At 49.1% G+C, this 15847-nt stretch overlaps 1 protein-coding gene across 2 annotated transcripts in view; it reads right to left on the bottom strand.

Annotated features, from left to right (window-relative positions):
* The window catches only part of LOC140403197 (noelin-2-like), a 473392-nt gene that overhangs the window by 12126 nt on the left and 445419 nt on the right, over positions 1 to 15847 (bottom strand). For both annotated transcript variants that reach the window (XM_072490948.1, XM_072490947.1), the window contains exons 4-5: positions 4139 to 4358; positions 3595 to 3701 (exon numbers count right to left, since the gene is read on the bottom strand). In XM_072490948.1, coding sequence (XP_072347049.1) covers positions 3595 to 3701; positions 4139 to 4358 — 327 coding nt within the window. The remainder of the gene's footprint in view (positions 1 to 3594; positions 3702 to 4138; positions 4359 to 15847) is intronic.

The raw sequence follows: 15847 nt of genomic DNA on the forward strand, positions 1-15847 counted from the left end.
CGGAAACAATGAATCCCAACGGCCGTTGGGTTTGAAAGTGAAATTCCCTGTTACAAACAGAGTGAACAAATTATTTTACAAAGCAACATTAAAGGGGATTCGGAAGGAGCGGGACATTGGGATTAGGCTTGACGGGGGGGGGGGGGGGGTACCTGTGGTTCTGTTGAATAGAAACTTGACGATGAAAATTGTCACAGGAATGAAGGTTTAAATCCAGTCCAAGGTAATGAGCTGAAAACTGACCAATCAAGTGAATGACAAAAACCACTCTGGGAATTGTCACAATCTGGGTTCGACATGATGTGTGCATTGGAGCAGTACACTGGCATACTGGGGCAAGGTGGCTCTTGAGGTCAGAATTAGAGACAGTGCGGAGGTAGCTCTACGCCAGGAGTGTTTGATGGGGCAGTAATAGAGGGAGTTCTACGATGAATCCAATTCTCGGGAACCTAGCCTGCAGCACTCAGTGAGGGGGGGGGGGGAGTAGAGAGGGATCTTCGTTCTGCACCGAATTCCATGTTTGGCTGGCTTCCCATCCCTCGCAATGGGAGTCACTTGATTTTCCAAGCTCTCCAGTCCATTGTTGTGCAGAGCAGGACGCTCCCTCCATCAGATCATCGAAGGGCCCCATGCTTGCTGGAATGTTACCATCTCCGCCACTGGTCAGATAGACTAAAGACATTTTTTGGAAGTGATTCTGCGGTTCGAAAGCAGCAACTCCCTGAGCTCCCCAAAGAGTGCCACACTCCCGAAAAGAGAGGCGAGATCACGCCTTTATTGTGCTCAAGGGAGGCCAACTCACCACTTTGTCCCTCATCCATAAAGGTTCGATTTTAATGCATCTCACAAACATGCCACCGAGACATTGTGATATTAATTAGTATCAGCTGGGAGAGGTTAGATTAGTCAACAATTTAGCGTCAGTGGCATCATTCACTGTTCTAATTACCAATGTAGAATCTGTAAAAACAATCCATTAATCCCATGGCTAGGACATGAACTGTTGCAGTGTCATCAGTAATGTCCAAATTAATTACCTGGGTACTCGCCATGAATGCTAAATGGGTCATTACCAGGGAAGCATTTTTGAAAGATACTGAATAATAATGTTCCACACATGAATGATATCCAAAAAGATTAATATTCTACTAATGGTTGCCGATGTAAAATGGTTCTGACCCCATAAAATATGGTTAAGTGAGATATGTTTACCCTGGGTCCAAATTCTTCCCCTGTTTCCTCATCTGCCAGCCTAACGGTGCGACCGATCGCCCACAGGTTCGGAGGGCCATATCTAACCCCAAATAAGAGCAAATCGCTAAAGTTTGCATTTGCTGGAATGTGAACGAGTAATGGGTGATTTGATTGAAGTGTGTAAGATGATTAACAACATTTAAGAGGCACCTGGATGGGTACACAATGCCCTAGGCTGCACTCCCTTTTGGGTTTCTTAACAACGTTGCTGTTAAAGTTTTGTTTGCACGCCCCTGATCTACGGGCGCCCGGTGCGGAGCGGGCGCGGGGAAGGCAGAGGTCCTCCTCGTGAACCTGCTGCTGGGCCTGGCGAAACTCGCCAGAAACAGGCCCAGGCAGTGGGCGATCGAGGGGGACATCCGGTCGGCATGTCTGCCCCTCGTCCGTGGCCTCATTCGCGGCCGGGTGTCCCTGGAGAGGGGGCATGCGGTGTCCACGGGCACACTCGAGGCCGTCCGTGCACGGTGGGCACCGCAGGGGTTGGATTTGATGTTTTTTAAGTTTGCGTTCCTCTTTGTTCTTTTTGGGCTGTGCTTCATTTGTCCTTTGTAGGAGCCGCCCCCTTTAATTCACCCCTTCATTAATTTCAGATCTCCTAATTAGTAAGGGCGGAAGGTGTTTTTTTTTAGTTAGAGCATCATGATCGGCACAGGCTTGGAGGGCCGAAGGGCCTGTTCCCGTGCTGTATTTTTCTTTGTTCTTTGATTATTGAATTAGATAAGAGATAGACAGAAACAAAATCTGTTGAATGGAGAGGGGGGGTGCAGTGGGGCCGTGTGAGTGTGTGTGTGTGTGTGTGGGGGGGGGGGGGGGGATGTCCACAACTAGAGGGAATGACGTTAAAATGGAAGCTGGGCCAATCAGGGAAGATGCCAAGAAGAAGCAACCCTTTGCACGAGTCGGGAGAGGAGATCAGGATGTCTTCCCTAAAAAGAGGTTGGAAAATGTCAGGACTGAGATTGAGATATTTTTGTTAGGTGCGGGTATTGGGGTGTACGGAACTCGGGTGGGTAAGATGGAGTTAAGATACAGATCAACCGCGACCTAACCGAATGGCAGGACAGGCTCGAGGGGCCGAGTGGCCCCCTCCTGTTCCTACATTCCGATGACAGGATCAGATTACTCCCGCCTTGCTTTCCCAAGGCTGAATGAAATCCGCGACCAATGTCTGAGCTCAAACGATGAGTATGTAGGTGAGGGTGAGGAACAAGGTTGAGAAGGGACGCGGCAGCATCAAACTTAAACAAACCTTAGATAATACACAAGTGTGCGCAACAACCTAACTGGTATAACCCTTCAGCTGGTAGGGTCCCTGGAGCTTCCAATATTGACTGTACAATGACCTCCAATGGACTTCTTGTTATGAGAAAAAACGATTTGGACGCTTTTGCTTAATGTTATCTTCACATCCTTGTCCAAGGGTTACAATGGGTTGGAGGATTAAAAGAAAGAGAAGTACATGCATTTCTATAGCGCCTTTCATGCAGACTGGACGGTTCAAAATCCTTCACAGACAACAAAGTGGTTTTGGAAATGTAGTCATTTTTGCGTGGCAGGAATCAATGTTTTTTTTCCCATCCCTCTCAATCTTTGTATATCTTCCTCAGAGTGGATTCCAATGCATAGAATAAAGCCAAGAACAATACTGCACAGGAATAGGCCCTTCGGCCCTCCAAGCCTGTACCGATCATGATACCAATCATCGCCAAAATCCTCAGCACTTCCTAGTGCTGTATCCCTCTATACCCATCCTATACCCATCCTATACCCATCCTATACATGTGTTTGTCAAGATGTCTTGACAAATGTATCTGCTTCTACAATCTCCCCTGGCAACGCGTTCCAGGCACTCACCACCCTCTGTGTAAAAACCCTGCTTCACACATTACCTCTAAACTTTGCCCCAGAGACCTTAAACCTAAACCCCCTGGTGACTGACCCCTCCACCCTGGGAAAGAGTGCCTGCCCATCCACTCTATCCATGCCCCTCATAATCATGGCAGGTAGCATTCAGAGACAATACTCACCGCTTCCACTGTGTATGGAACAAGACTTGGAGCAATTCGGAGACAAATCACTCATTTTACTGATGTTTCACTCTTGACTCTTCACATCACCCCTTCAGTGGCATATGTTCCACCCGGCTCAGACTCTACACCCCACCCAATTCACTACATGAACTCCGCGACCTGGCTCCCGCCCCAGCCCCGTTGTCTCCAGTACGTATTTCGGCTCTGCAATATCCTCCACCCCCAGAGTAGCAAACCCCCCCCCCTCCACTGCCCCCCATCCGCCTCTCCCCATTGTCCCCCCCCCCTCCCCCCTGAGTTGTCCACCTACCCGATTCTCTGTGCTGGAAGCCAGAGTGTCCGTCATCCAGGCACCAAAGCGGGAGCCCGATGCCCTGACGGTGAACGGGTTACTGATTCCTGTTAGCTTCCCGCAGCCTGAAAAAGAAAAGGCAAATGGGTGAGTCTGCATTGGGCTAGGTCGGCACGCAGGCTATTAAAATATTCAATTCCTTTCGGGGAAAGGGCTGGGACAAAGCAAACCTGGAGAGAACAGGCCTACAAGCTGACAAGGTGGCTTAAAGAAAAAGACCAGCGCAGGTCCCTCAACCAACCAGTACCAGTTCCCGTACCAGCCTCCCCGAACAGGCGCCGGAATGTGGCGACTAGGGGCTTTTCACAGTATCTTCATTTAAAGCCTACTTGTGACAATAAGCGATTTTCGTTTCATTTCATTTCAACCAGAGACGCGAGGCCTGTTTGGCCATCATGTGCCCTGTGGCAGCTCTTTGCCAACGCCATCAGTAACACGGGCAGGACAAAAGAGAAGGGAAGTGACGACGTGAACGTCAACATTGTTAGGATGAAGTCCTTACCCAGTTTCTGCATGCAAGCATGTAGTCTCTGCTCCAGGAGCATGACCCTGTGCTGGAGCTCCTCATAGTCATAGGCACCCATTTCTTCCTGGATTCCCAGCAACACCACCGACAGGTTCCGGACTTCTTCTTTTAACCTCAGGATCAGCCTGGCGTCAGATTTGTACTGATCGAGGACCGGGATCAGCGGCAGCAGCTCGTTCATCTTCTCCTTTAATTCCTGTCGGGGGCCAAAGCAGTTTGCTGCATCAGTTTACCTTCACCAAGAATAACCCGATGCCACATTGAAACACCTTCAACTCTCACCTTTATTAACTCTTGTCACGCCTGACGTTTGTTTTCATTCAAATCAGTTTAATACAGAAACGCCTTGGAGACTGATTAACATTGGGCCCACTAGCGGGTTTCGGCAGATCACCATGGTAAGGGCAATTTTCTCACGCAGAGGGTGGGGAGTGTCGGGAACGAGCTGCCAGAGGCAGTAGTAGAGGCGGGTACAATTTTGTCTTTTAAAAAGCATTTAGACAGTTAATTGGGTAAGATTATAGAGGGACATGGGCCAAATGCGGGCAATTGGGACCTCCTTAGTGGTAAAAACTGGGCAGAATGGACAAGCTGGGCCAAGGGGCCTCTTTCCATGTTGTAAACCTATTCCTTCACTGGAGTGAACAGGACGTTACTCCCAGAGAGCCAGCACAGGATGAGGCAAACAACGCCGATGTATTCACGAGGAAGCCAGTCAAACACAGGAGGGAGAAAGGGATGGAAGGGGGATGGTGATAGGGTGACTGAGGTTGGGTGAGAGGAGCTCCACGTGGAGCTTAAACATGAGTTGCTGTGAATGGTCTGGCTGTCCACTGCAAAATTCCTTGTAAATCCCACTATAAAAATCCAAATTCCGAGTTTGAATGCCAGAGGGTAACAAAGAGAGAAATAAGGAAAGCGAGGATCAAATATGAAGGTAGGCTAGCCAGTAACATTAGGAATGATAGTAAAACAATTCAAGGTGCTACATAGAGCACACATAACGGGAGCAAGACTGAGCAGGTTCTTTGGAGTGGAGGACAAGTGTGGGAGGTGCGGCGGAAGCCCGGCAAACCATGCACATATGTTTTGGTCGTGCCCGGCACTGGAGGGGTATTGGAGGGGAGTGACGGGAGTGATTTCGCGGGTGGTGAAGGCCCGGGTCAAACCAGGCTGGGGGTTAGCTCTATTTGGAGTTGCGGATGAGCCGGGAGTGCAGGAGGCGAAAGAGGCCGACGTTGTGGTCTTTGCGTCCCTAGTAGCCCGGCGTAGGATTCTACTCACGTGGAAGGAGGCGAAACCCCCCCGGACTGGAGACCTGGGTAAACGATATGGCGGGGTTCATAAAACTGGAGCGGATAACGTTTGCCCTGAGAGGATCGGCTCAAGGGTTCACCAGGCGGTGGCAGCCATTCCTCGACTACCTAGGGGAACGTTAGAGGGAAGATAGATGACCAGCAGCAGCAACCCAGGGGGGAGGGGGGGGGGGGGTGGAAGTTTTAGTTTATGTTAAACGTTGAGATTACCATGTTGATTAGCTATTTGTTTATTGTTAAACTTTCTTTACTGTTATGTTTGATCTGTAAAGGGAAAAAATTTTGATCGAAAAAATTTCAATAAAACATATTTTTAAAGAAAAGGAATGATAGTAAAAGTTTCTTTAAATACATTAAAAACAAACGGGAGGCAAAAGTAGACATTGGGCCGCTCCAAAATGACGCTGGCAATTTTGTGATGGGAGACAAGGAAATAGCTGAGGAACTAAATAAGTACTTTGCGTCAGTCTTCACAGTAGAAGACATGAGTAATATCCCAACAATTCAGGAGAGTCAGGGGACAGAGTTGAATATGGTAGCCATCACAAAGGAGAAAGTGCTAGAGAAACTATGAGGTCTAAAAATTGATAAATCTCTGGGCCCAGATGGGCTACATCCTATAGTTCGAAAGGGGATAGCTGAAGATATAGTGGAGGCGTTAGTTATGATCTTTCAAAAGTCGCTGGAGTCAGGGAAAGTCCCAGAGGATTGGAAAATCGCTGTTGTAACCCCCCTGTTCAAGAAGGGAACAAGAAAAATGATGGAAAATTATAGGCCAATTAGCCTAACCTCGGTTGTTGGCAAGATTCTAGAATCCATCGTTAAGGATGAGATTTCTAAATTCTTGGAAGTGCAGGGTCAGATTAGGACAAGTCAGCATGGATTTAGTAAGGGGAGGTCGTGCCTGACAAACCTGTTAGAGTTCTTTGAAGAGATAACAAATAGGTGAGACCAAGGAGAACCAATGGATGTTATCTATCTTAACTTCCAAAAGGCCTTTGATAAGGTGCCTCACGGGAGACTGCTGAGTAAAATAAGGGCCCATGGTATTCGAGGCAAGGTACTAACATGGATTGACGACTGGCTGTCAGGCAGAAGGCAGAGAGTTGGGATAAAAGGTTCTTTTTCGGAATGGTAACCGGTGACGAGTGGTGTCCCGCAGGATTCAGTGTTGGGGCCACAGCTGTTCTCTTTATATATTAACGATCTGGATGATGGGACTGGGGGCATTCTGGCTAAGTTTTCCGATGATACAAAGATAGGTGGAGGGGCAGGTAGTATTGAGGAGGTGGGGAGGCTGCAGAAAGATTTAGACAGTTTAGGAGAGTGGTTCAAGAAATGGCTGATGAAATTCAACGTGGGCAAGTGCGAGGTCTTGCACTTTGGAAAAAAGAATAGAGGCATGGACTATTTTCTAAACGGTGACAAAATTCATAATGCTGAAGTGCAAAGGGACTTGGGAGTCTTAGTCCAGGATTCTCTAAAGGTAAACTTGCAGGTTGAGTCCGTAATTAAGAAAGCAAATGCAATGTTGTCATTTATCTCAAGAGGCTTGGAATATAAAAGCAGGGATGTACTTCTGAAGCTTTATAAAGCACTAGTTAGGCCCCATTTAGAATACTGTGAGCAATTTTGGGCCCCTCACCTCAGGAAGGGCATACTGGCACTGGAGCGGGTCCAGCGGAGATTCACACGGATGATCTCAGGAATGGTAGGCCTAACATACGATGAACGTCTGAAGATCCTGGGATTATATTCATTGGAGTTTAGGAGGTTGAGGGGAGATCTAATAGAAACTTACAAGATAATGAATGGCTTAGATAAGGTGGACGTAGGGAAGTTGTTTCCATTAGCAGGGGAGACTAGGACCCGGGGGCACAGCCTTAGAATAAAAGGGAGTCACTTTAGAACAGAGATGAGGAGAAATTTCTTCAGCCAGAGAGTGGTGGGTCTGTGGAATTCATTGCCACAGAGGGCGGTGGAGGCCGGGACGTTGAGTGTCTTTAAGACAGAAGTTGATAAATTCTTGATTTCTCGAGGAATTAAGGGCTATGGAGAGAGAGCGGGTAAATGGAGTTGAAATCAGCCATGATTGAATGGTGGAGTGGAATCGGTGGGCCGAATGGCCTCACTTCCGCTCCTATGTCTTATGGAGTCTGGGAGCCATGTATAGGCCTCTAATAGTTGGGTTCGATTCTCCTGCTGCCCTGCCCTGCAGGCAGCTACTCTTCACCAGGAGATGGGTTCTCATGGTCGTCCGTCTTGTTCCTCCCTCGCATGACCCCCCCCTGTAGCTGGTCTGAAACCGCTCTGTGGGGTCCATCACCCAACCACACCCATCGGCCGACTCCGCTGCCCTCCACTTTGCCCGTTCGGTGAAATCATTTGGCTGTGGTCAAATGGCCAGAATACTGACATGGTCTTTTCGGGATGTCATTATTTTAAAGCCCTTCTCGCCCGAGCAATTCGATTTTAATTAAATCAAATAATGGACCTCCAATCTCGCCTCATTTCCAGACACCCACTGGGGTACTGGGGGCGGGGGGGGGCATTCTCAATAGCCTCACCTCCAAGAACTAAAATACCTAAACTACCCCAGTAGCTGATAATGGTTCCAGAGCAGGAAGAGCAGGGAGGCATGGCAGATACGATCTCCTCATCTTCACCGGGTCAACATCTCTGTCTCAGAAAATAAAGTACAATACAACCTCCCCTATGCCACTGACGTGTTCTGAGTTCATCAATACATGTAATTCGATTAGTGTCTGAGGCTGTGCGGGTTGGGTGGGGCTACGGGCATCGGGCGTGGGCGTGGGCCTAGGGCGGGTGCTCCTTCAGAGGGTCGGTGCAGACTTGATGGGCCGAATGGCCTGCTTCTGCACCGTAGGGGTTTACAATACAAACAAAATGCTGCCGATGTTGTAAATTTGAAATAGCAGAAAATAGTGCAAATACTGAGCCGTACAAGCCCCAGGGAGTAATGACCCAAAGGCCTGTAATCTCCAATCCCATGATTTTCCAAGATATAACGCACTCCCTATTATAATTGTTAATTCCAATCATTGTGTGCTGAAGAATGAGGCTGAAATTAGCCAGTGCCTTAAAAACAATTTATTTCCAAGACAGCAGATTAAAGTCACAGACTCTCCCAGTTCCCCTCCAGACACCCTGGGTGGAATTCTCCCCTACCCGGCGGGGCGGGGGGTCCCGGCGGGATGGAGCGGTGTGAACCACTCCAGCGTCGGGCCACCCAAAGGTGCGGATTTCTCCGCACCTTTAGGGCCCAAACCCTCACCTTTAGGGGCTAGGCCCGCGCCGGAGTGGTTGCCGTCCCGCCGGCTGGCGTGGAAGGCCTTTGGCGCCACGCCAGCCGGCACCGAAGGGACTCCGCCGGCCGGTGGAAGTCCGCGCATACGCGGGGGCGTCAGCGGCTGCTGACGTCATCCGCGAGCATGCACGGGGAGGGGGTTCACCTACCCGTCGGCCATGGCGGAGGCCGATGGCCGCGCGTAGGAAAAGAGTGCCCCCACGCACAGGCCCGCCGGCCGATCGGTGGGCCCCGATCGCGGGCCAGGCCACCGTGGGGGCACCCCCCGGGGCCAGATCGCGCCCCCCCCCAGGACCCCGGAGCCCGCTCGCACTGCCTGGTCCCGCCGGTAAGGGAAGTGGTTTAATTCACGCCGGCGGGACCGGAATTACAGCAGCCGGGGGGGGGGGGGGGGGGGGGGGGGGGGCGCCGACCGGCGCGGAGCGATTCTTGCCCCCGCCGAATCTCCGGTGCCGGAGAATTCGGCGGCCGGCTGGATTCACGCCGCCCCCTGGCGATTCTCCGACCCGGTGGGGGGCTTGGAGAATCCCGCCGCCTGAGTGAACAGGTTTCTTTAATCTTGCAATGATTCCCTAATCCTTCCCCGATTGGGGGCAACTGAGCTTAATTCCCAATTTGAAGCATGCATTCTATTGGAGCAGTAATCCAACCTTTCTAAACGACAGCAAAGGTTGGAAACCAAAGACTTTAATCAACCAGTGTGCTGTTAGGAAAGCCTGCTCCAGACTCACCATTGGAAGCAAATACTCTTTCATCCTTATTATTTCCCCCTCCTTCCCCCTTCTGTGTTTGTCTGCGTGGCAGCATGGTAGCATAGTGGTTAGCATTGCTGCTTCACAGCGGCAGGGTCCCGGGTTCGATTCCCCGCTGGGCCACTGTCTGTGCGGAGTCTGCACCTTCTCCCCGTGTCTGCGTGGGTTTCCTCCGGGTGCTCCGGTTTCCTCCCACAATACCCGAAAGACGTGTTGTGAGATGAATTGGACATTCTGAATTCTCCCTCTGTGTACCAAAACAGGTGCCGGAATGTGGCGACGAGGGGCTTTTCACAGTAACTTCATTGCAGTGTTAATGTAAGCCTACTTGTGATAATAATGAAGATTATTACTATTACATTAACAACAATTTTCCACCATCGGTGGCCACGCCTTGGTCTCTAGCTCTGTAACCACCTTTCAGACATTCCTCCAAACCTACTTTCTTTGCCCAAGGTTTTGGTCATCTAATATCTCCTTATGTGGCATGGTGTTACTCCTCTGAAGATCCTTGGGATGTTTTGTTACGTTAAGGGTGCGATATAAATATAAGTTGTTGTTGCTAACGTTGGCAGTATGGGCAGTGCAGTGAGGCGGCTGAAGTGAGACCACAGGCCTGATATTTGTTGAGAACGCTGATGTCCCTCACTTGCCCTCACAATGACACCTGACCAGCACGGTGTCCTTCTTACACACCCACCACAGAAAGGGCAATCGCGTTCAACCAACTTATTGAAGGAGTCACATGTGCTGTGGATAAAGGGGAACCGGTGGATGTACTGTACTTAGATTTCCAGAAGGCATTTGATAAGATACCACATCAAAGATTATTACATAAAATAAAAGCTCACGGTGTAGGGGGTAATCTACTGGCATGGACTGAAGAACGGTTAGCGAACAGGAAACAGAGTTGGCATAAATGAGTTTTTTTCTAGTTGGCAGGATGTGCCGAATGGTGTGCCACAGGGATCAGTGCTGAGGCCACAACCTTTTACAATTTGTATACATTTCCTGGATGAAGGGACTGAAGGTATGGCCGCTAAATTTGCTGACGACACAAAGACAGGTAGGAAAGTAAGTTGTGAAGAGGACGTAAGGAGGCTGCAAAGCAACATAAGTGAGTGGGTAAAAAGCTGGCAAATGGAGTCTAATGTGGGCAAATGTGAAATTGCCCATTTTGGCAGGAAGAAGACAAAAGCTTGTTGTCTAAATGATGAGGTTGCAGAGCTCCGAGATGCAGAGGGATCTGGGTGTCCGAGTGCATGAATCACAAGACGCTAGTCTACAGGTACAGTGAGTAATTTGAAAAGCTACAGAACGTTATCATTTATTGTGACAAGTAGTGGGAGTATGGAATCCCGCCATCAACGGACAGCGCGCCTCCGAGAAACACCCGGCCGGGGCAACCAGAGGATCTCGCCCATGATCTTATTGAACGGTGGAGCAGGCCCGAGGGGCTGAATGGCCTACTCCCGCTCCTAACTCAGCCATTTTATTGCAAAAGAATTCAATCGAAATTCTCCCCCGTTATTCGCAACGCGGCTCGTTGTGTGAAAACAGCAGGGCGGTCACGCGATGCCATCCCAATGCACCTTTAAAGAGACTAGATGTAATTTGTGTCTGGTAATTTAATCAGACAGTTTATCCATAGCTAAATTGAAAAGTTTTGCTTGGTTTGGCAGCTAATTCAGGAATCAACGAAAGCAGCATCAATCTTCCTGACATCCAAAGCCCTCGTCCTGAAATATAACTTCATTCCCTGGATCCCGGAATGACACTAAATATTGTACAAGGATTCCGCCAGACGTTGTTTTTTTCTATTTTAACAAACAGAATATATTAGCCGGAAAGGACACGGAGCAAAGAAGCAAGTGAGAAACTGTTCTCAAACAATGAGCCTCTCAATGCTTTACATGAATCTACATCTGGTTTTCTCAGTACAGGAGCTGTAAAAGGCAAAAGAGAATTCATGAGCATCGACAGAACCCAAACAATATATTTTGCTGCAAACGTTAGGGAGACCGGTAATTTCCCTATCTGAATCGTTGGGCTCCAGAAGTCAGCAATTCTCATTGCTCAAGTTAGCAACGGCCATTTCAAAGAAATCCGAGCTCGGAAGGTGTGAACGCAACATTGAATGTCCATCCTGTTACATTACAATATTGTAATATATATATTACTCTTTTTGTCTAGCTGTGTTGTTCAAATATAGACATAGTCTTCCAGTGATGGTAAAGTAATTTAATGAGTAATATAAATAATCTCGTGAGTTCTTTTACTTAATACTAAACTGGTAAACAAACAAATAACTGTAGATTAAACTATTAAATAAGATAATGCTAATATTGATATCAATTAACTTCTTCTCTCCAGCTGTCTCTCTTCTGTACTCTATGCACTCCTGACACACACTCCACTAGGAAAGAGCGGGAAAACCTTTTTATAGGTCCTGACAGTGTGGCCATCTAGTGTTCAGTTGCCTGTACTAGCTTAACATAGTCTGATCATGTATTACTACATACAGAGATCACTACACGTCTCCCGGCTGCCGGGGGAGGAAGCGCTCGGGTCTTGTCCCAGCGATGGTGAAGGAACAGTGCGATGCATTTCCAAGTGGGCAGGGTGCGAGGCGGGGAGGGGAGCTTGCAGGTGGCGGCGCTTGTAATGATATGTATATTGACTGGGATGTAAAGAGTTAACAAGTTAGTGATGATGCTTCTTACCACTAGAGGGACCCACAGAACAGTCATATATATATATCATCTGACTTTGGGGATTCTGGGAGTTAAGAGTTAGGGGAGAGCTGGAAGAGGGTCTGGCATCGAGGGCAGTTGCATACTTGAGAGTTCTGCTAGTTAGAGACAGCATAGTTTAACAGAGAAACCTTCTACTTTAGGAATGTGAACGAATCTTAGTAGCGTAATAAATGTATAGTTTTGTTCGTTAACAAAGCTTTCTGTTCTTTGTTCAACACTACGCACCCGAGCCATGCAGGTGAAGCAGAATAGAGAATTTCACAGCACTCCCCTTCAATGGCACCAGAGGCTCTTTGCTAAAATTAAAGCTTGTGGAAGCTTGCGCAACCTCAAACAAACCATTGTTTGCAGCAAACTACCCAGCCTTCAGAACAGTGAGCACGACACCACACAACCCTGCCATGGCAATCTCTGCAAGACGTGCCAGATCATCGACATGGATACCACCATTATACATGAGAACACCACCCACCAGGTACGCGGTACATACTCGTGCGACTCGGCCAACGTTGTCTACCTCATACGCTGCAGGAAAGGATGTCCCGAAGCGTGGTACATTGGCGAGACCATGCAGACGCTGCGACAACGAATGAACGGACATCGCGCGACAACCACCAGGCAGGAATGTTCCCTTCCAGTCGGGGAACACTTCAGCAGTCAAGGGCATTCAGCCTCTGATCTCCGGGTAAGCGTTCTCCAAGGCGGCCTTCAGGACGCGCGACAGCGCAGAATCGCCGAGCAGAAGCTTATAGCCAAGTTCCGCACACATGAGTGCGGCCTCAACCGGGACCTGGGATTCATGTCGCATTACATTCATCCCCCACCATCTGGCCTGCGAAATCCTACCAACTGTCCTGGCTTGACACAATTCACACCTCTTTAACCTGGGGTTACCCCATCTCTGGATCTGTAAAGATTTAATCACCAGCTAATGCTCGCGTTCCAAGCATTGTCTGGCATCTTTGAATTTGTCTATATATATGTTTCTGGAACATACCTCTTCATTCACCTGAGGAAGGAGCAGCGCTCCGAAAACTAGTGACATCGAAACAAACCTGTTGGACTTTAACCTGCTGTTGTAAGACTTCTTACTGTGCTCAACCCAGTCCAATGCCGGCATCTCCACATTGTGGAATTGAAGACAAGCTATTGACCTGGTTAGATGTTTGGTGATGAGGTGAACTGGATAGAAGCAACCGATCACTGGTGCACCACACCGATGTCTTTGGGCGGGGGGGGGGGGGGGGGGGTCAACTATTCATTGGTTTTGATAAAGCATCATAGAGCAAGTTCACCCACGACTCAAAGATTGGTGGCATTAGTGATGTAAATGGGAGTATTTATGGCAAAGAGACTGAATGAATGGGTCAAACTGTGGCAGGCAGATTCCAATGCAGATGTGAGGCCATTTAATTTTTGACCGATTCAAGTATTTTTATCAATGGTGAAAAAGTTAGGAGTATTGGCGCTCCAGACAGATGTTGGGGATCTCTATGTGCATTGTACTCGGATGTAGTGGCCAGGTATAAACATACTCATGAAAAGAGCACTCCCCCAGTCTGTATGACATTGGTGCAAAATACAGCTTTGTCATTTTATATCTGCCCCCTGCATTTGAGTAGATGTTTCATTTCTATTTGTTCAGTTATTTAAGTCTTTGTGCTGATCAAAGTGAAGAATAATAATCGTGTGGAATGGAAATCTTCCTTTTTCAGGGACATGGTGACAGCAACAAAACTCCCAGGTCAGGTAAAACACACCAGTGGCCGATTGAAGCTCCCTCCATTCGGTTCCAATGGAAACGCAGGAGAGATTTGCTAACCGGCTCATCAAAAGGATTGCCTCCGTCAAAGTCAAGAAGGCAACTGAAGCGCTGGACCCCAGGGGGTGCGTGACTTGTACATCGAAGGGGTCGAGGTGGCCTTGATCACTCCTTTGGCCTTCGTCCAACCACAGCTCGGATACCTGGTTCAACTTCCACCTTCATATCATAGAAAGGGCGTCGGGTGATTAGGGAGAGTCGAATTCTGGAACTGGGAGGGCTTCTACGGACAGATTGTCTACTTACAAGGTGAGGACTAACTCTTTCCTGATTGCCGGGTTTCTTCCGACCTGCAATAACTCTTCGTAGGACCATAGCCATGCGGAAAGGCAACACACAGCAGAGTTCGTAATCTCCCCTTGTCTTTGCCCCAACAGCTTTCAACTCGACAGGACTGAAGCACGTTGTACGGGAGATGATCGTCTTTCTACGCACCTTGAAATTATAAACATACTTGCTCATTTGCACCACACAGCGGAGACCTTTTCCCAGCCCACAAATCTTTCCACCCTTTGGCAGACCTGTCTGATAGTTCCTTGCCGCACTGCGCGATGCTGTCCCTGGGTGTTTGCTCTCACTCCTTGCTGACTTCTGGAGAAATGAGCTGAAGGTCAGAGTCTGGAGAGAGGTTTTAATTAGACTTGCAACTGAATTAAATAATTACAATTCAAAGCATCAGACTTGCTTATTATGATGCACACAACGAGGAACGCTGATTAAAATTGTGGGTTCAGCTTGCCGGTTTCAATATTCTTGGGGATACCACTGACCAGAAACTGAACTGAACTGGACCCAGCCATGTGGCTGCAAGAGGAGGTCAGGGGCTGGGGATCCTGTGACGAAGAACTCACCTCCTGACAGCCCCCCCGCCCCCGCCCCCCCCGCCCCCGCCCCCCCCCCCCCCCCCCCCCCCCCCCCCCCGCCCCCGCAAAGTCTGTCCACCATCTACAAGGCACAAGTCAGGAATGTGGTGGAATACTCTCCACTTGCCTGGATGAGCGCAGCTCCAACAACACTCAAGAAGCTCGGCACCATCCAGGACAAAGCAGCCCCGCTTGATCGCTCCCCATTCCACAAACATTCACTCCCTCCACCACCGACGCACAGTGGAGGCAGTGTCTAAAAGATGGAACTCACCAAGTTTCCTTATTCAGCACCTTCCAACCCCGTGACCACTACCATCTAGAAGGACAGGGGCAGCAGATACCTGGGAACCCCACCACCTGGAGGCTCCCCTCCAACTCACTCACCGCCCTGACTTGGAAATATATCGGCCGTCTCTTCACTGTCGCTGGGTCAAAATCCTGGAACGTCCTCCCTAACAGCACAGAGGGTGGACCTACACCACATGGACTGCAGTGGTTCAAGAAGGCAGCTCACCACCCCCTTCTGAAGGTTAAGTAGAGATGGGAAATAAATGCTGGGCCCAGCCAGCGACGCCCACATCCTGAAAGAGCAAAACAAAATCCAGAACTTCGGGCCCAGACAGCTGGAGGTGCAGCCACCGGGGGTGGACTGGTTAAAATCGGAAATGCGCAAGAGGCCAGACCTGGCTTGACGGGTTCTGAGGCTGGAGGAGGTGACAGATACAGAGAGGGAGAGGGACAGGTCAAGGCGAGACCTTCCTGGACCAGTGTACGCCAGCGAGAGGGCAAATGGGATAATGGGACTTGGTCACAAAGCAGACTGAAGCCTCCCACAGATTAAAAAC

The sequence above is a fragment of the Scyliorhinus torazame genome, chromosome 27 (genome assembly GCF_047496885.1).
Source record: "Scyliorhinus torazame isolate Kashiwa2021f chromosome 27, sScyTor2.1, whole genome shotgun sequence".
Classification (NCBI taxonomy): Eukaryota; Metazoa; Chordata; class Chondrichthyes; order Carcharhiniformes; family Scyliorhinidae; genus Scyliorhinus; species Scyliorhinus torazame.